Source organism: Parus major, chromosome 23 (genome assembly GCF_001522545.3).
Source record: "Parus major isolate Abel chromosome 23, Parus_major1.1, whole genome shotgun sequence".
Lineage (NCBI taxonomy): Eukaryota > Metazoa > Chordata > Aves > Passeriformes > Paridae > Parus > Parus major.
The window spans coordinates 4,386,674-4,406,647 of record NC_031791.1 but is presented as its reverse complement, the minus strand read 5'-3'; the positions used below and the strand labels follow the sequence as shown (position 1 = coordinate 4,406,647).

Below are 19,974 nucleotides of genomic sequence, written 5' to 3'. Positions count from 1 at the left end.
TAGGGGTCCAGGCTGATTTCTCAGGTATACAGTCATGCTTAAATCTGTAAAAAATACTTCTTTTTTCTCCTGGAATTCTCTCTTGGCCCTTTCAGCTGGCCAAAGCAAAGTGCATCTTTCCATTTATGGATCATCCATAGCAGGAAATATCTAAGACCCCCCAACCTGTTGCCAGTTATTTCACTGGACATAGCTGAATCTTGCTATGAGAGCAGCAGGACTGCAGAGAGGCAGCTGGGTGCCCTGCAGAGTCATACTTCACTCTGAGTGGCACAGAATTAAGATCCAGAGGGCTCAGCTGAGCTTTGCAGACTGACATTTAAAGAAAGGAAGTGTTTGCAGCAGAGAGCAGTGAAGTGACACTGTCCTTGTTGGTAGCTGAGGAAAGAGGCAACCCAGCAATATTCTGTGTGGTCATCAAAAGGTCTAACCCATGGTGCCATTCATCTGGCCAGGTACAGACTCCTCTATCTGAGGCTATGCTGTGCTTCCTTTGCACAGACTGGATCAACAGCAAATAAAAACTTTGGTAAAGTCATCCTTGTAACAGGCACACAATCATTTGGGTCTCCTGTCTTGCCCAGACCTCCACTGACTGCAGGAGCCCAACAAGAGGTGTGCTCCAGCTCCTGTTACCAGATGTTCTGCATTTCACTTCAGGACCCACATGCTGGGTGTGGAAATGGGTAAATGACAGCATGGGAAGAGCTCAGAACCTCAGCCTGCAGCAGGCAGGGCAGGGTCCCTCTGCTTTGGGGTTACTCCCAGCTGACAGAGGCCGTCTTCCAAACTCTTCCTGTCACTGCTCTTCCCCCCAGCACCGTGGCACTGTGATCCTGGTGGGATTTGGGATGGCTGCCAAGGGCAGCTGCAATCTTGTCTGCAGAGCTGAAATGCTCCAGGGGCAGCTGTGGCTTGAGGGCAGTGTGTGACCTCGTGGGTTTGTCTCTTCCAGGGCACTGCCCGGGCTTCCCGGACATCTCGGAGATGAGCAGCATTCCCTTCCTCTCAGTGACCACGGTGAAGCAAGGGGCAGGATAGTACCAAGCTCACAGGCATCACACCTGTTTGTAACCTCTCCAGAGGCTTCAACTAGCCTGAAACCAGTTTTGTAAAGCGATTTTGAAAGGTACAGGAGCTTTACCAGTCAATTCTTTTTCTTCATTGCTGAAGAGGCAGCTGCAGAGACTTTGCTCAGGGGACTCCCACTTCTCATCTCTGTACCTGCAAACTTCATCTTCCCTGTAGGACGATAGGTCTGTCTCCATATGGAAACTCTGACTACCTACCCTCTCTGAACAATGGTACTCCTTGCACAACAGAGAACTTTTTATTCACCTGTGTTCACACAAGATCCCAGCGGTGTGATTACATCCACCAGCCCATGACACCCACCACAACTGAAAGCTTTCAGTTCATATGGAGTTTGCATTCTCCTAATATTAAAATAATTCGTATCAACTTGCTGCCTGGGGTAGGAGTCACCTCAGTACCTGTGTTTCCAGCACCCTTTGTCTCTAGGCAAGAGGAGACCATTCCCCACTGGTTACTTTACAAATTGAGAGGGAAGGAGAGCAGGAAATGTTTAGGAGTTGGTTCCCTATCACTGTCAGTCTCTGCAACAAGCTTTGCATAATCTACTCATCACCAGTTGAGATCCTGCACCAAGAAGTCATCCACTGAGCCAAACCAACACAGCAGCAACACCTCCTCCTGCCTGGGACCAGGGTACCATTTATCTGAAGCTTTTATGTGTTACACTCTGCAGGCAATAACTCTGTGGCTTGTGCAAGGCAGTTGAGCCCTAAGAGAAAAAGAAACAAGTGCTTTTCTTCATAGACAAGCAGAATGTCCTTGTTCCTTCCCAAAACAGGGTGGAGACAGCTGAGTGTCTGTGCTGCACCTCCTTGTGCCACAGCTCCTCCCTGGCCTGGGAAATACACACCTCAATTCTGAGAAGAAAAATTAATAAAAAAATAAAATAAAAAAAATAGAGCTGGTTGCAAAATATCTATGAAAACATTTCTATAAAAGGGATGTGTTTTAGTGACATGATTATTTTTTTTATAAAGGTTGTTTGGAGGAAGGGAAGAATTATTTTTGAAAAAAAAAAGTTTCTTTTTGGAATTTTAAAGATGTTTTCCCAAGTGTATATTTTTAACCCTTCATTTTATTCTTTTACATGTCATGACATACATGTCAATTTCCCTAAGAAGACAAAAAGATAATGCTTTTAAATTAGTATTGAGTGGCAGCTCTAATAATCTTTATATTAAAATGTATCGAATGTTCTCTTACCATTGACATAGAAATGCTAGTAGAATGAGATAATGGGAAAAAATTTTAAACTCCAAACTAAAAATCAAAGTGAAATTCTGAAGCTAAATTCAGACTTCTGAATTGCCTCCCCCGCGTATCAGGAAGGATTGGAAATCGTTATGGATTGTGCAGTCTGAAACCACAGTGGATGGAACAGTCCTGTGCAATGGCTGTATCCTTCCTGAGCCCCCTGCTCTGCTCAGCACTCAGGGCTGTCAGGTCCAGCTGCACTGCCTGAGCAGCAGCAGCTTCTCCTGTCCTGTGTGCCCAGCTCTGCTCTGCTCTGCACCCACAGGCTGCTGCTTCTGCCCCTCCTAAAGAAATCTGCCAAATGCCTCAGTACCTGCTTGCTTACTCTGGGAGCAGCTGGGAGGCATCTTGGCACATACCTGCCTCTTCAGATGTCACAGGGATTCCCTTTCTGCACACTCCCAAACCTGCTGCTGAGCAGCTCTCCAGCTGTGTCACCTGTCCCAGTGGTTGTGGAAGAGCCACTGCTGGGCACTGCTGTTCCAGCTCCAGAAACCCAGCGTGGTGTGGGCTCCCCTGCCCTAGGTCACTGCTGCCCAGGACTTGCAGCTTGTACAAACTGCACACAGAGAAGGACAAGGATCGCTTTGGGCAGTGACTGAACGGCTTTCCTCAGTCCCATCCTGCTGCAGGACACGGCTCCACGTTCCACAGGAGCTCCCCACACATCCACCAGCTTCCTCCTTCTCGCCTCGCTGGCACAGATGTGGCTTAGCACGGTGCTCCCAAAGAGCCTTCCAAGGGAAGCGGCTTCAGTTGTGGTGAGGAAATCTCTGCATCCCTGTGATTCAACATGTGAACAGGTTTCCCTGTGCCTACCCACCAAACATGGGCTTAGCTTTTCAACCCCACTGCTCACCCCAGGAACACAGCCCCGTGTCTCAAGTGCAAGGGAAGAACCACCAGCAGCACTAGCTGTTGGGTTTTCTCCTCCTGTCAGCCAGGACCAGGCTTTGCCTGAGGAACGGGAGGGCTTTACCCTGCTGCTCAGCTGCCTTAGCCCCAGCTACTGCCCCAGCAACACAGCGCTGCTGGCACTGTCTTCAGGTGCTTCTCACAGATGATGTCTCTCCTTTCTCCAGCTGCCTCAGTTATCTGTTCAATATTTTACAGCAGATACCTTGAACTCCTGCTCTAGACTCAGTTTCACTGCTTGTAAATACTGGACACAGATGTCACTTGGTAACTGCACACGGGTTGTTTTTACCACAGCTGAGATTAAACCTGAGAAAGAAAACCCTACCTAGTATGGAAAGGGGCCATGCCCTCTAGTCAATGAGTGCAATAGGAGCTGATTGTATTATTAATCTTATAGCAATGACTTCAGGAAACACAATGTGTTTACTCGAATTGCACACTTTTTTGAACAGCTGTAAAATAGAGTATATGTGTAAATATTGCCATCACTGAAGAAGTATTTGTAATGTTTTAGCATATAAATATAACAGGCTTTTCAGTAGGCTTGATGATGCACAAGGCCATGCATCGAGCCCTCGGGTAATTCCAAAGTTGTAAATGTATTTGCTGTACAGAGGAAGTGTGTCAGTGCTTGCTGCTCCCAAGGAACCTCAGCTGCTGGTCCCTTTTGGAGAGCCAGTGCTTTCCCCACAAGGGCTGGCTCCAGTCTGAGGGCCCAGCAGCTTCCTGCTTCATGGAACGGCTTCCTTCATGTCCAGAACACCTCTGCAGCCCACAGAGCTGCCTGTCCAGCTCCTGGCAGGGTGTAGGGTGACAGCTTGGCCCCGCAGCCTCCCGGGGACAGGACCGCAGCAAGGGCAAGGGCAGGAAGCACAGGGCAGAGCCACGGGCCTTGGTGCTTCAAGAGACACTTGACACAAGCAATTTCCTTGCTACAGATCGAAGCAATAGTCACATTGGTGTCGTCTCTAATGTAGTAGACCTCATCTCTGCCACCCTTGCACACTGCTGAAGCAATCAGGGCACTGCTCCAGGCCAGCCTCCCGCAGGCTGTGCCACAGAACACAAAGCCATTGTTTGCAGATGCCTCCAATGGTCAGAACCCAGGGCCCAAAGGATCCTCCTGGGCTGCCCCACGTGCAGTGCCGGCTCCTGCTTTGGGGAAGCAGCACTCCAGGCTGCATGGAATGTATTTTTAAGAGAATAAATCTATTTTTTTGTATTTGTGAACATATATTTGGGTGGGGCAGCTTAGCTAGAAGACAAATAATGCAAGAAATCTTTTCATAATCACAGGTTCATCCAAGTTAAGCAGATTTTCCAGGGTTGCAGTATTGCCTTTTCCCCTAAAATAAACTTTGTGTCCAATAGAGCTATGAGCAGTGTTCCACCCTCTTAGAACTTGTCCTGTCTCAGCATGCTGAGTAGAGGAAAGCCAGTGCTTTCCTCCCCAGGCTGCCCACGCAGTGGATACAGATGGTGCTCACCTCCTTCCAGTGACACAGTGCTCTTAGTCTGCATGCCAAATGTAAACACACACTTACTGCATGTCTCTCCTGACTCAAACACTGTCAGTATACAGTATATAACCAATAAACACTTCTCTTTTTACACGGTGTGATGTGGTGTTTACAGCAGTGCCCATTGCTAGGGGTGCTGCAGCCCCTGGGAGAGGCACTGGGGCTGCCGAGTGTGTCTGTGTGTGTGTCTGTCTGTGTCTGTCTGTCTCTGTGTGCTGTGGGGTGGTTCAGTGTTGGAGCTGAGGACCTTGTACTTCATTTTGTGCCTTGGTTGAGGCAGATCTCACACAGCCATTCCAGGCTGCATTTCAGGCACATCCAGTTGTACACAGCCACTCTGCACTGAGGCTCCCTGAGCTGGACATGGCGTTGCTGAGGATGGGGGGAGGAAGGGCATTGCTACAGAGTAAAATGAATCACTTGGTTGGAGTTCTTTCACAATTTGCCAGTATTGATTGTGCAGGCAGAGTTAGCACAGATAGAAGTAGAATTAGCAGCTGTCACATACAGGATGAGCCCATGCACAACTCAAAATACACTGATTTGCAAGGGGTGCACCATACTTTACAGGAAAAAAAACCTTTCCCTTGTATCTGGTTTATTCTGGTTCCAAGACTGGACATGTTTTCAGAAGCTTTATAAATTGGGTTATTATGGATGGGCACTTTTGGAGTCATCCATAGCTGTCACTTCAGCTGCTGCTCCCTGGGTAGAGCTCATTAATGCAAGGTGAAGTCCTGCAGAGATAGCGGCTGTTAAATATTTGTCGTAGAAAACTGAATTTGGCTTGGCTGAGCCCTTTCTGTCCCAGTTCACACAGGCAGCTACTGAACTTCATTAAAGAGGTGGTTGTTTACCTATGGCTACAAAAACACTGCTGTGTGGGGCCTGCTAAGAGCAGCAGAGAGCTGTAGATGTGCCAGTGGTGTTATTCTCCAGCGCTGCCACGTCTGCTCTCAGTCAGTTCTGTGCCTCCAGCTCTAACACATACCAGAGGGGGATTCTTTCTCACCACTGAGGATGTGTACTGGACCAGTGGCCACCCACCATGGCATTGCTGCTCAATAGCCAGAAAACCTCGCTTTTTCCAACTTTTTTTCAATGCTTTTTTCAACTGTGATCTTTTTGATCAGCCACATATGCTTGCTTCAATGTGTTTAGGTGGTCCTCCTGTTGCCTACAAGCAGGTGTACTGACTACTCGAGCTGCAAACCTCTTTGCCTCAGCTGCAGCTGTGAGAAGGTTGCTGCTGTAAATCACCTTTGTTGGTGAGATGTTGAGTCAGACCCTGTGTGCTGCCCCACGCCCAGGCAGTCAGTGCCTCCTGCCCCGAGCTCCTGATAAACTGCTCACAGAAGGTCAAGCAGTGTTGCACATTCACCTCCAGAATCACATGCAGAGCTGCAGCTGACAACTCCCCTACATCTGATTCCTGACCTTGTAAACAGCTGCTCAACACCATCATCACACCCCAAGCGTGATGCTCAGAGCCCTGCAGAGAGGCCAGGAGCACCCAGCAGCTCTGGAGCCAGTCCTGCTGACCTCGGGCTGCTTTCAGTGTGCAGCACTGCTGCTCACTGGCACAGGGCACTCTGCCTGCCTGGATCCAGTCACTTGTTCCCAGCAGCCTTCCTTCTGGCAGCTTCCTAGTGTTCTTATCCTTGTTATCTTCACTAACTTGCTTTTCAATCCAAGGGTCTGCAACGCAGACTCACTTCCTTGCTGTCAGCAGTTGCACAGGTGAACATACACAATTGTTTTCAAGTTTTTGTAGCAGAGGCTTGAGACAATAAATCAAAATGATTCCCAGTACAAATACTGATTCTAGCCACCATCCTACTAGTGCTGAAGCTTCCTGCCACCCCCTTTGCTGGTTTCTTGGAATGCATTTCCACCACCTGTGGGACATGGACCCTTTCTCAAAGACAGGCCATAGAGAGGACAGAGACAAATTACAGGCGAATCCCAAAATAGGTGGATATAATGAAGAATACAGGTGTCTGTCAGGGCAGGCCTATGCTACATGAGGGGGTGTAGGTGCACTGCATGTTCATGTCACAGACAGCAGCTAGACAAAGAGCGTCACCAGTTCTGCTGCAGGTAAAGGCAGGGGGTCACAGCCAGACAGTGATACTGTTGCAGCAGCCAGCCCTGTGCCACACAAAGGCATTTTATCCATAGTCCTACATCAGACAGCAGCTCCAAAGCAGGGATTTCCATGCTGGGGCTGTCTTATCATTCCTCCCATCCCCATCAGCATTGCCTGTTCTGGTCCCTGTTAAAGGACAAGCATTGGCATTCCAGTTCTGTGCCCTGGGATGATCGTTTCTGTCTCCTTTGGGATGTTTAACACACCAGGAAGCATTCAGTGGTTTCATGTACTGCAACAGGTGGTCAGCAGTATAGCACCAGGCACTTCACACAGAGTTCACCTCAGGACATTGGAACACAGTTCAGTACCTTTTCTTTTGTTGGAAGTATTTAATAAAACAGTATGCTTAGCATACTCAGTGCTACCAGGTTACTCTACAGCAGGATGCAGATGGTGTAGCAGCCAATGAACCATTTTGGAGAGGTGTGATTTGCTGTTACTGGTAGGCAAACAGTTGCCCCAAATTCTTGAATGCCAGACAGGAATAGAATTGGTCAAAAATAGTACTCTTCAAAACAAAGTCATTAAAAAAAAACCCAGAAAGAAATTTACATACATTCTACACTAAGCTAGTATTCATAGCAACCAGCTTCTAGAGGCCCTTGTGCAATTACCAAACTGTAAATACACACATAGGTAGAAAAAAACCCCAAACACCCTAAAAAACCCTCCAGCTATTTTGACTTCCAAGAAGTATCTGCAGAGTCAAAGTCCCTGACCAGCTTTGCAGTAAAGGGTTCTGTTTACACTGACCCATCAAATAGCTCAAAGATTTTGTAAAAGGCTGCCAAGCCAAAGGTCCAGCGAGCTTCTCTAAGGCCGTTCTCAGACAAGGCTTGCACAGTAACCCGGGCTGCTCTCAGCAGACGCTGCTACAAACTACTCGAGGATCTCCATCCCGGGCTCCACAGCGGCAGCACCGTGGCCTCTGCGCTCCTCTTCTGCCGCCTCCCTGTTCCCTCACAGGCTGGCAGCCTGCTGGGGAGGCACACCGGGCGTGGGCTGCCGGGGCAGGGTGTACATGGCCCCCAGGAACTGGTCGGCGATGCGGCCGGCCTCCCGCAGCCCGCTGAGCAGCGCGCCGTGCACCGTGGCGGGGTAGTTGCGGATGGTGTGTTCACCCGCGAAGAACAGGCGAGGGATGGGCTGTGGGGAAACAACAGCGGGGGTTTTGCTCGGGTGTTTTCAGATTTTGCAGCAAATGATACTTTAAGAATGTTAGAAGTCCTCTGAGCACAATCTCCATGAACGTCAAGGTGGTGCATAAAAGGCCAAACTGAACCCATTTTAAGCTGTGTACAAATTAGCAAGAAAATAAAGCTCTATTTGATAAGCAATGTTTGCAGAGCCAGAGAGGCAGAGGAGGGTCATGTCCCAGCTCTAACTGTAACTCTACTATCAACCATGCTTATGAAGAATACTTTCTAATCCTGGAACATGAACTCATAGCACAGTAAGCAAACAAAAACTTCAACATCTTGCTTAAATCAGCAGTTTCTCTTTAAACTGAGACCTTAAACTACCCACAGAACCATAACAAGTGGGAGAAAAATAACTGTTGTGTATTACATTCTGCACGGAATAATTTTTCATAGCTGTGTGTATTAATCACTTGTATCATTAGAACAAGAACTCAAATAAAGCCAAAGCCACACAGCTTTGCCTAGCAGTGCTTTCAAAACTGATTCCCTCAACATGACCTGGAGATGACTCCTGCCTTCCCTGTGTTGGCCCTCACATTTGGAAGACATTTTATTCCTGTTTTTCTCACTCTGGCCTTCACCCTCTTTCAAATCACTACAACTCACCTAAATGTGGTGATGGACAACAAAAATATGGAGTATGAAATACAGGTATAATATTAAATACTCTGTTCAGACATAACCAAATATGAATAAAAATGAATAAAATATTAATTTGCTGAATAAAAGATGAGCTTTCTGAATAAAAATGCTCTTTTTTTTTTAGCAAACAAATGGCACCAAACCTGTGATGACAGAATTCATGAATGAAAACATTAATTATTTTACAGGTCTTAATCATCCATCATAAAATACAAGTTATCTAAACTTGTGTTTAGGTATGTACGCAAATTACTCAGAAAAACAATTCTGTTTTGAGGTTTTTCTAAAAATAACTAGGACATTTCTCACCTGTGGAGCACCTGGAATGGCTGGCCCTGGAGTAATTGGCTGAGCCATCAAATCATAGTCATTTCCAGAGGATCCAGCAGCTACGTAGGAGTAGGACCCCCGGGCCCACGGGTCAGCACGCCAGCGGGACACCACCGTCTCTTTAGGCTGAGACAAGACAGGAGCTTCAGGTGTTGAGAAAGTGCAAATTCTACAGTTTGTGACAAATACAAACAATGCAAATTGCAACAATATAAGGGACAAAGTCCTTGGGCTGACGTCAGTGGTGGAACTCCACATTTATATTCTGTGATAACACAAATTAATCTTTGATGGCAATTCCTTAAATCTTTCCAATATATTACCAGACTCTACTGCTTGTAGATCCTCAGTTGGAACTCATTTCCAGCTGCACACACCTGCTGTGTGTGTACTGTTTCCTCTGTTTATTCTCCCATTATCAACATGATGACAACACATGTTGATAAGTTGATAATATTGGTAATTCCCTCTCCTTCAGCCCAAGCTGTACTGACCTGGGGCACAGCGCTGCTGCCAAAGATGCCTTTGAGAATGGCAAGGCACCGACCAACAATGACATCATCACTGATATTCTCCATGATCCCTGCTGCTTCTCCTGCTACCAAGGCCAACAAAATCGGTGCTGTGGGGATGTAGGAGAAAAAAAAAATTAAAAAATTGAATTATTGAAATCGAACATGTTGATCAGACAAGTTGAACTTGGATAAACATGGATCTGCAGTTAAGCCACGAGGTTAGAGACTTAGATGAAATAAATTCAACAAAAGTAATCCTAAATTTTCCACCATCATGTCAATATAGCAAAAAGAAAGTTGATTTATATGTGCCATGGTACTATTTAGAATTATCAAGAGAACTGATGTATTAAAAAGTAAATAAAAACATCAGGAATGATGTTTCAGTGTTTCACAGTCTAACCACATTAACTGCTACCCAACTGTCCATGAGAAATTGTAACTGTTGTTTTTTATTTCAGCCATCTTACTTGTGCTTCAACATGCATTTCTGTTTCATTTCCACCTGCTCTGCCTATCTTCATGAGAAGGAAGGCTTAGGATTCAGCATGTAAAGCTAATTTGTACATGGCATGATCTTTCCATCTAAACCATAACCATGACCCTATTGTTAACTATATAACAGAGCCATCATATAGCCACAAAAGCCACATGAACAGCCTTGCTATCCAAGGCTCATTACTTGTATCCTCCAGTAAAATCTTACCAAACATTTTAATAATTCAATAGTCTAGAAAGGCACTTCCCTTGTACAGCAATTTTTTCTAGTTAACAAAGAAACCTGGCCTGCTTATGACAGAATGGAAGAAAACCCATGGTAATCTGCAAAACAAGTAACTCATTTAATAATGCTTCTTATATATACCCCTTTGCTTTTAGTCTGGTGAATGGCAGTAACAAAACCAGCACCCTTGCTGCAGGGATCTCCAGACAATCTATTGTGGCACTACCAGCTACAGATAAACCAAAACTACTAATGGCAAAGTGCTGCTGTAGTAGTAATGGAATTTAACAGGCACAGCCTGGAACCCCCAGCATTAGTAAACTCACACTTATCTATGTGCTGCCCTAACCTACTACAGAACTGTCTGCAATCAGTGCTGTTCTCTGCTTCCATTTGTCTTCCTAAAAATACTATCTTCTTATGATACCCATATATGAACACTAACAGCATTTTATTAACTGTTTTTTTCTAGATCTGAAACGATACAAATAAGACACTGGCAAAAGCAGTCATGCACCACAGCTACCTTTGTACAGGTTCCAAAAGAGGAAAAGCTCTCCTCTGCTTGCAGTAGTGCTCCCAACATGGCCAAACAAATTGACACTTGGATCCCAGAAGACACGATCAAAACACAGCACAACCTAGAAAGAAAGAATCAAAAGTTAGGGAGAGCACAAGGGAAAAATGAAAATAAAGACAATTACACTCATTGATGTTTATCGCTGCACAGATCATGAAAGGGAAATCTGGTGAATATATAGTGCATATACATAATGCATAGAGGCATATGCCTACAACTGCCTTTCACAGGTTAGTGTGCTCTCAGAGTTTACCAATTTTCTGGTTAACAAGTTCTAATATATTTACTTCTGCAATTTAATTCTTTTAAGCCTGTGTGGGAAATCAACAAGAGACCCTTACAGTTCCTCAGACAATGTTCATCATCAAACCCTAGCAAAACAGCTGTGGAAAAGGCATTCTTCCTCTGCCCCACCAGACACGTTCCACCCACATTTCAGATTCTCTCTAGGACAACCTCTGGCCTGCAGCAGTTCCCCCAGTGACAGTGGTACCTTGTTCAGGTTGCCAAATCCCATCCTCTGCACTGCAGAAGTTTTCCATTCAGGAAGAGGTGGCACAAACTGAACTGCTGGAGGCTGCTGTTTCAGCACTCCCAGGGGCAGAGTGCACAGCACAGCATCACACTTATAAATGAAGGTCTGGCTGGTAGATCGGGTATTTACAGCTATCACTTCACAGCCTGGAAAGGGAAAAGAAAAACAGTTTAATAGGCCATGAGGTAAGAGCATTGGATTAAAAATTAAAGAAATTACTATAACCACATCAGCAAGTAATTTGTTTATAGAGACAGCTAACAGTACTTAACTTGTAGGCAAGTTGTTACTGGCCATTTAGCTCTATTCCAGAAAACACAATTAAGGTAGCACTTGAAAATGGCCTTACTGGAATAAGCATAAAGGTCCATCCAGGCCAGTAAATATTATTTAAATATATCTATAAATAAACAGTAAGTAGAAAGTTAGCCTCTCATTACATTGCTCTCCCAGCTGACACTTTCCCAAGACCAATGTTTTCAAGAACAACAAAGAGATACATTCCTTCCATTACATTCATTTATCCTTCAAATACCACATCCTTTGGCACCAAGCCTTAAAGCAGTCCCAGACCCCTTACTCCAAATGAACGAAGTAAATAAATAAGAGAATAAATGTGAACAATCAGTAAATACAACTGAAAAAGACTCTGTCAAATGAGTCACAGAAATAATCGAAAAACCATTCAAGATTAGTAAATCTCTAGCAACTACTCACACAATCCCAGTAAGAAATGTGGCTGTTTATCTAACTCCAAACACGTAAAGGGAGGGGTTTTACAATTATCAGTCCTCACATCTACTTCCAGAAGCACTGAAATCTACTTTCTGTGCTCATACTCCCTCAAAGAAGTTTCCTGGGGGTTCCGGGTACCTGATGCTGTGTAGCGAACCTGTCGAACTGCCGTGTTTAATTTAATATCCAACCCTTCTGCTAAGGCCACTGGCACACAGGAATATCCATTCCTCACAGTCAAGTGACTGCCTGTGAATTCAAAGTCATCATCCTAAAATGAAGAGGCACAAAAAAGCATGCTTTCATAATGAAGTCCCCTAAGTCAACAGAAAATAATCAACAACACAATGGCAAAAAATATTTCAAAACCTTTTTTTAACAGAATCAAATAAATTGGAATTCTTTCTGATCAAGTATTAAGTATGGAAACTTTCAGCTGACAGTACTGTTAGAGATTGTTTTGGCACTAACAAAAAGCCGTCTGGAATTTCATCATCAAATAATAATCGCTTAAGAATTCAGTACCTGCACAAAAGCAGACACACTAAACAGTTAAAAATTCTTAACAATGGCAAACTTTCATGAGAAGGAAATAAACACAGTTCAAGATTTTAGTGAATTGTTGAGTACTGACTACCTACCTGGTCCCAGTGCTTCAGTGAAAGTGTAGAAAGAGGTGTAGCATTAGCAAATTCTAGATTTGCAAAATGCCAGTCAAGTATTTGCCTGTCTCTGGATGACAAATAAACATCACTAGAAAACACAAATTTAACACAAAGACATTTAGTTTCTTAGAACAGGATATTGTAAATGCATTGCTTCTGAAAATTTCTTCACAAGTAATTTTTGAGTCTCTCTTTAGTCCAGAAATAACAACATTAAAAAACAACACAGATTCTGTTTCAAACATCCAGACCTCTCTCATATAAGCTGAGTAACAAAACACAGCAAATTCAAGTTTTTAAAGCAGAGTTCATGCAAAATACTCAAAGAGAAGCTAAAAACTTCAGAAATAAAAAGGTTACATGAATAATGGCTTAAGTAGCATGCATAAGGACAACAACAAAAAACCTAGTAAAACTGCAAAGAATATTCATATTCTACCAATATAAGTAGGATTGTATACTATCATTACTGATATTTAAAACCTCAAAAAGGTATTTAAAAGCTCAAATGCCTTTTGAGATCAGGTTACTGCCAGGATTTCTACAGAATCACCCAAGCTCAGAACCACCTTTTCTGTTTGGGTCACCTCTAAATATGAGGAAGGTGAGTTCTAAAGCTGAGAGAACTCAAATTCTGTGTCTGTACCTTTGTACCCTTGAGTTCCCATAATAAAATCATACCATAGCATTTTTGAAACTCAGGAAAAAGGTAGTAAAAACTGCTTTCCTAAGTATTTATCCTTTTAGTTTGTATTTTTACCTTGGTGGATTGGCTTCAAGTTCTTGTAATTTCTCTTCCAGCTTCCCTTGTGTTTCTGCCAATTCATCATACTCCTATGAAGATTAAAAACTAACATTAAAACCAGTTTACATCTAAAAGAACTTGAAGACATCATGTAGGATCAGACTGGACCTAGCCTCGAGAAATCACTAGAAAAAAATCACTTAATGGATTTAGTGGAAACTAAATCAAGTTTTTTTTGTTTTTTTTTAAAAATTTGGTTAATTGGCTGATTTTTGGCTGCTGAAGTCCTGAGCAAAGACTGACATACTGTATGTATGTGATACTTTACCTTGCAAAGTGCAGTCAGATCTCTGTGCTTGCTTTTCACAAGGAACTCTGCTGTAATATCCCGAGGTGGCTTCACTTCTGATGCTTCCTTATACTGCTGATGAAGTTCTTTAATCTTCTCTTTTAAATTCACCATCTTTAAAGATAGAGCAGGAAAAGGAAGAAATGTTAAAAAAAAAACTATGAAAGGCAGATTTCAACAAGTTACTGTGTAAAGTGGATATTCACCTCAAACATCATTGATTTCTTACTATGTTGGAAGTAATTTGAGAGCAGTCCACAAGTGTTTTTAATTTGAGAAATTTCCATAGAAAAAATGTCCATTTACCACAAGCAAAAATAATGGAAGTAGTCCTAAACCACTGTGTCTGTACTACAAATCAGACATGTAATGAAGACAGTCAACATTTCTAAACAGCCCCCAAAAGCCTCAGCCAGTACCAGTGTCTCTAAAGGAGGCTATGAAACATCACTGTTTATCATGCCTGTCCTCTTCCTTTCTTTTCCCATATTCGATTTTATGGTTTTCTGCCTAATCAATTTTTCTCCTCCTCAAGCAGGAGACACCTTTGTCCTAACAGAGCTTCTAAGTAGGTCTTAAGCCAAAAGATATTTTAAGAACAGCATTAATAGCAATTTTCTGACATTTTTCTTTGGCCATTTTTGTATGTTTTGCCACTTTCTGAGGAACACAATGCTTATCACCTTGTTCTAGATGTCATCATCTGACCTTGTTAAGAAGATCTTTCAATTCCTCCTGTGTTTTCACAATTTTTTTCCAGTGCTCAATCTGCTCATCCTTCACATGCTTCTCCTGCAATCTGGAAAAGTTGAAAAGAGAGAGCTCAACATAAAATCCTTGTGTTAATGAGAAAATTTATTATCACAATCTAATTAGTGGAATGCAATAAAACCACATGTCATGGGATATTTTAGTAAATACTTGTATGGCAACTGGAAAATTAATGCAACTTTCTGTAAATAAGGGATACATGCCTAGCTAAAACAGTGTGAAGTTACCTTCTGCTATGAAAGGCCATTACAATTGCCACTAGCTTTCAAGTAGTGTCAGTGCTCTGTATGGGTGGACACCAATCACACTGAGTCACTTGTAGCAATGATTTTCAGGAAACTTTCAGCAAGAGAGGTTTGCTCCTTTAACCATCTATGAGATCAAGCAGCTATATTAAGACGTTAAAGCTTACCTCTAGGAGCACCCTAATTGTTTCAGGTATCTTTTGGAAATTTATCCACAAAATAGGAAAGTCTACCAAAAGGAGAGAAGTACTTACTGTATGACAACCTCCAGAGCCTGGCCTAGGGAGACAGGCTTATTATTGAGAACATTAAAATCCAGCTGATGACTGAGATAGGATGTGGCTTCTAGCAGACGATTAAATTCTTGCTCCACCATTTCATCTTTCTCTTTGGGAACCTAGGAGGCAAAAGAAAAAGCACTGTTCTTAACCCATTCATAAATACTACAGCTGCTGAGAATAGCCCTTGGGAAAAAAAAAATTCATATCCTTAGCTCTCTCAAATGGTCAGACACCAAGGTCTGTACAACATAATGTCACACTTTGCCAGGATGGGCACAAGAGCAGTGAAACCACGATGACAACAGATCTCTCTTGCAAGAGAAAACTAAACTGCCTTATGGGCTCATAAGATTTCCTTACTGGAAAATAAGGTGTGTTCATCAAAGCTACAGAAGCTTGCCAAAAGACTGACAGTAGGATGGCTCTACACAATCACAAGGCTTTAGAAGGCTTGGCAATAGCCCAGTGAAGTGGACAGACAGTAATTTATCCTCTGGAATGGTCACTGTGAGTAAGAACTACCAATGCAGCTTTTCTAGGATGACAGAAACACTGCAGGACATGTATGGAATGGTGGTATTTAACTGTACTGATGATACTCAGTTAAACAGTGAGTGCTGCCAGTGTGAAAATACCTGTTACATGATGAGAGCTCAAGTGATGCAAAGAGCAAACCTCACATCTGTTAAACCGCGCATGGCTTAAACAAAGGAGAGAGAAACTTGGCTTCCACAAAACCTCTGAAATGCAAAGGTAAAAACTCATTTGGAAAGAGAAGTGTATGTGCAGGTATGCTACAAAATGACTAAATTGCCTCAAAAGGGACACACACCTTCCTTCTTCCCTCTCTCTAGAAGCCATCTTAGGCTAGGCCAGTAGCCTGGTAACAAACACACTTGAGATACTCTTTTTTAGAAGGTTCATGGAAACAGGATCAGACTTACAGCTTGTCCATTCGCTTCATAAAGTGGACATTTTTGTTTGATCTTTGCCAGTTCCATATTTACTTGTTTGCTGACCACAGCCATGGGATTTCCTCCTGGAAAAGATTTTATATAACACTTTTTTTTAACAGAGAATTTTATATAACACTTTTATTTTAACAGAGAATTCTGTAAAATTTGTCTGCAATTAAACAAAAACTCCACAGTTGAAGCAATTTCAGAGACTAAAACACTAACTCCAGTGTATGCATTCCAGTGACCTGGTGTAACACTGCCAAAGGTCTGCACTTCACAGTGATTCCTGCAATGAGGACATGGAAAAAACCCACCCACCAAATACCTACTTCCAGTATCTGAAGGGGTCCTACAGAGAAGCCAGAGAGGGCCTTCTCATCAGAAACAGTATTGATATGACAAGGGGTAATGGGTATAAACTGAATGAGGGGAAATTTAGGCTGGATTATTAGGAAGTACTTTCCTGTGTGGATGGTGGGATACTGGAACAACTTGCTCAAGGAGGTTGTGGATGCCCCAACCCTGGCAGTGCTCAAGACCAAGTCGAACAAAGCCTTGAGTAACCTGATCTAGTGGGAGGTGTCCCTGTCCATGGCAAGGGTGATTGGGACTAGATGATCTTTCATGTCCCTTCCAGCCCTTAAGATTCCATGGTTCTATGAATTAAACATAAAAATATTACAGTCTTTCAATAGGCAAACTGAAATCTGTTTTTCCATGACTGTGCACGTTCAGTACTTTGTCTGGAACCAGTTTCTGTATGCAATTTACTAAGACTAATCATGAGACAGACACCAAATTAAGGCTGTCAGTAAAAATGGGGGTTCATTATAGGTTTTACAGCATTTTATCATTTCACTGCATTGCTGAAGGATATTCCACACTAAACACTTGCCCATCTTCTTAGCAGAGTAACCGTGTCAATAACTGCCATCCCATAAAACAGTAATAAATAAGAAGAAATTTGGCTTGTTTTCCATTATTTTTACAACTGTTTTTGAAATCAGTGAAGAAAGTACTTTTGGGGTTTAAACTCTGAAGAAGGGCTTTCTCTTTAGAATGGCTCTGCATTTCCCCTCCTCCCTTGTTTCTCCATGTAAACTGAAATAATACATTCTGTCTCTTTAAGGTCTCACCCATCATATGTAACTTTGTTATTTATGAAAACTACTAACTGCTAAAAAGGCTGAATAAGAACACACACTTTTTTAAGAGTTAAAAGTACCCAATTATTTTGGCCATGAAAGAAAACAGCATTAAGGTTTCACATTTACAGCATTTTGCCCCTCAGTTTTCCTCCCCGGTCTTTTTGATTTTGAAAAACTCACCCAGTCCTGTTACCACCATTGCTCCCAGATCAGCAACATAATTCCCTTTGCGAAAGGTGGCAACTCGTCCTCCTACTCTGTCCTGTCAAAAGCACAAGATATTAAACCTCCAATTACATTCAGTAAGACATCTCACTGAAATATACTGAAATATAATCACTGAAACACCTACAAAACATGGTGCAAGTATTCTCTTAACTGAAGGGTTAATAAACAGAATGTACACTTTTCAAAAAAAAAATTCAATCACAATTAATTTGCCTAAGTTAAGGAATAAAATGTTTAACTAGCATTTAAAAACAGGAGAAGAAAAAAAGGAAAGAAATAGAAAAAAAAGATGCCTAATCATATTTGGGCAGATTTCACTATTTTTACAGCAGGATCCACTGTGATTCCAAAGCCAATCCCTTCAACTGCCCACACACAAATTTAGTTATGCACTAGATTTCCTCCTCCCCCTGATGCCTAAAGACTTTTAGCTTTATATATATTTTTTTAATATCTGTAACTTTGTAGACTGTCAATACACAGCTATAACTTCCAATGCTTTTCTTACTCTCTCCCACAGTTTAACAAACTCTTAATAATACACTCCTGAAATTCTGTTTAGTCTTCCCTTTAGTCTAGCATTCTGGACTTGCATTCTGCTGATGAAAAACCAATTTCTAATCATGAAAGAAGGTCATTTTAAGGTGTAAGCACACCTTAAAGGTTGTTCCTGGTGCAAGTACACAGCACTAACACCTGAGTATCCAGCCCAGCTCTGAGAAAGCATCAGACAGCTCCCATCAAGAACAGATCTGCTCAGTTCCTTGTGAGGCTGGTTCAGTATCAGCAATTCATCCTGACTGACACAGACCTGTCCTAGTACTGAACAGGTTTACTGGTTAAGTTGCCACACAGAAGTAAAATAGCACAAAAATTCATACTCTGGCTTCCAGAACTGTGACATCCATTCCAAAACTCTGCAACTGGCGAGCTGCTGCCAACCCAGAGACTCCAGAACCAATAATGATCACCTTTCCTGTCTTCTTGGCTAAAGATAGAGAAAAATCAGCTACAGTAGTCCTTCATATGTGCAGTACTAAATTGCAAACAGTCACGTAAGAGTTGCATTTAAGAGATACTAAGAACAAAAAGCAGCTTTCTTTTCACGACTACTTCTGATTAAACAAACTCTTTAACAAAAAGAGAACTGTAATTTGATATAATGATGGAAAAGTAATTCTGAATGTAACACTGAGACAGGTACAAGGAAAATACACTAGCAGTACATCTGGGACAAGGAAGAAAACAGGAGAAAAAATGCTTCCAGACAACTGTCTGAAGAAGAATGCAATTCATATTAATTACTGGGGACAAAGTATCATAGTTTTATTTATTTCTGCCCCAGAAGAATAAAACTTAAAAAGGGCAGAGAAGTTCACTTGCAAAATTCAAGAATCAGATAAGCATGTAACAGACCTAAGTACAATATTGTGTTTCTGACTTTAAATGAGAACCAAGATAACTCATTAAAAAGTGACAGTCACTGAATTATCTACAGATGATTTGCCAAGATTTTTTTCCTCTCAAAGTGATTTACATAAATACATGGCTTCTCTATGCCAAAATATAACACATTAACATCAACAGTCAGATGGCTTTCCAGCCTTTTTTTTCTTAGCACTCCAATTCTAAAAAGCAATCAAAAAACTGTCCTAAGAAATCATGGAACAAAAGAACAAAACTTCAATTAGAAACAATGCACAAGTTTCCTACTTGGAAGGGGCTTCACTCTTTTGTAGATCCCAAAGTTAATCAGCCCATGACGCTCCAGGTAGCTGTGAACCCTGTGAACGAGCACTGTGTCACCTAAAAGAATGTATAAAGTTTCCAAATTATTCTGCATGTTCAGCAGCACGTATGTACTGAGGACATATTCACAGCAGCAATCTGGTCAAGTCCCACTAAACACATCCTGCCCTACAGCTCTGCTACTGACCCACTCATCCTTCTGAGGAGGCCTGAGGCTGCTTTTCTGAAAAACACCCATGCTGTACTGCAGTTTTGAATCCTGCCTGAAAAGCTGTACAGAACTTCTTTTACTCTAGTGAAGAAGAACACCTTTTCTGAAACTGCAAAATCCCAAGGTAATGACACAGAATTGTGATTATTGGTATTATGCCAATACTTACTGCAGCACTGAATTCTCAATTTTATTTTTAAAAGCACAGTAGTTCACTATTTTGCAATCCTTGACAGTATATTTGCATTCTTTTCAGCACTATTTTCTTCTTCAATTATGTTTTTATGGCTGCCCTCCACCTTTTCCCAGTTTATTGGAATCTTTTCTGAGAAGTGTGGAATGGTCTCCATTTGCAAGAAGTAACTCCTCACTCTTCCTACTGCCTTTTTGCATCACAGTCTGTTTAAGTCTTAAAAAAAAA

The 19,974-nt window shown here is 42.4% G+C and overlaps 2 protein-coding genes across 3 annotated transcripts in view; one reads left to right on the top strand and one right to left on the bottom strand.

The window, feature by feature from the left end:
• LUZP1 (leucine zipper protein 1) overlaps window positions 1-2,069 on the top strand; it is a 29,999-nt gene extending 27,930 nt beyond the window's left edge. For both annotated transcript variants that reach the window (XM_015649260.3, XM_019008883.2), the window contains exon 4: window positions 956-2,069. In XM_015649260.3, the coding sequence (XP_015504746.1) occupies window positions 956-991 (36 nt within the window). In that variant the 3' untranslated portion in view covers window positions 992-2,069. The remainder of the gene's footprint in view (window positions 1-955) is intronic.
• A 1,618-nt stretch (window positions 2,070-3,687) lies between these two features.
• Window positions 3,688-19,974, bottom strand: part of KDM1A (lysine demethylase 1A) — a gene marked incomplete at its 5' end in the record, with an annotated part of 30,076 nt that continues 13,789 nt past the window's right edge. The window contains 15 exons of the mRNA XM_015649063.3: window positions 3,688-8,085; window positions 9,093-9,239; window positions 9,608-9,735; window positions 10,879-10,993; window positions 11,426-11,613; window positions 12,341-12,473; window positions 12,844-12,955; window positions 13,628-13,701; window positions 13,941-14,075; window positions 14,670-14,760; window positions 15,232-15,374; window positions 16,203-16,297; window positions 17,546-17,627; window positions 18,475-18,581; window positions 19,307-19,399. Coding sequence (XP_015504549.1) covers window positions 7,900-8,085; window positions 9,093-9,239; window positions 9,608-9,735; window positions 10,879-10,993; window positions 11,426-11,613; window positions 12,341-12,473; window positions 12,844-12,955; window positions 13,628-13,701; window positions 13,941-14,075; window positions 14,670-14,760; window positions 15,232-15,374; window positions 16,203-16,297; window positions 17,546-17,627; window positions 18,475-18,581; window positions 19,307-19,399 — 1,829 coding nt within the window. The remainder of the gene's footprint in view (window positions 8,086-9,092; window positions 9,240-9,607; window positions 9,736-10,878; window positions 10,994-11,425; window positions 11,614-12,340; window positions 12,474-12,843; window positions 12,956-13,627; window positions 13,702-13,940; window positions 14,076-14,669; window positions 14,761-15,231; window positions 15,375-16,202; window positions 16,298-17,545; window positions 17,628-18,474; window positions 18,582-19,306; window positions 19,400-19,974) is intronic.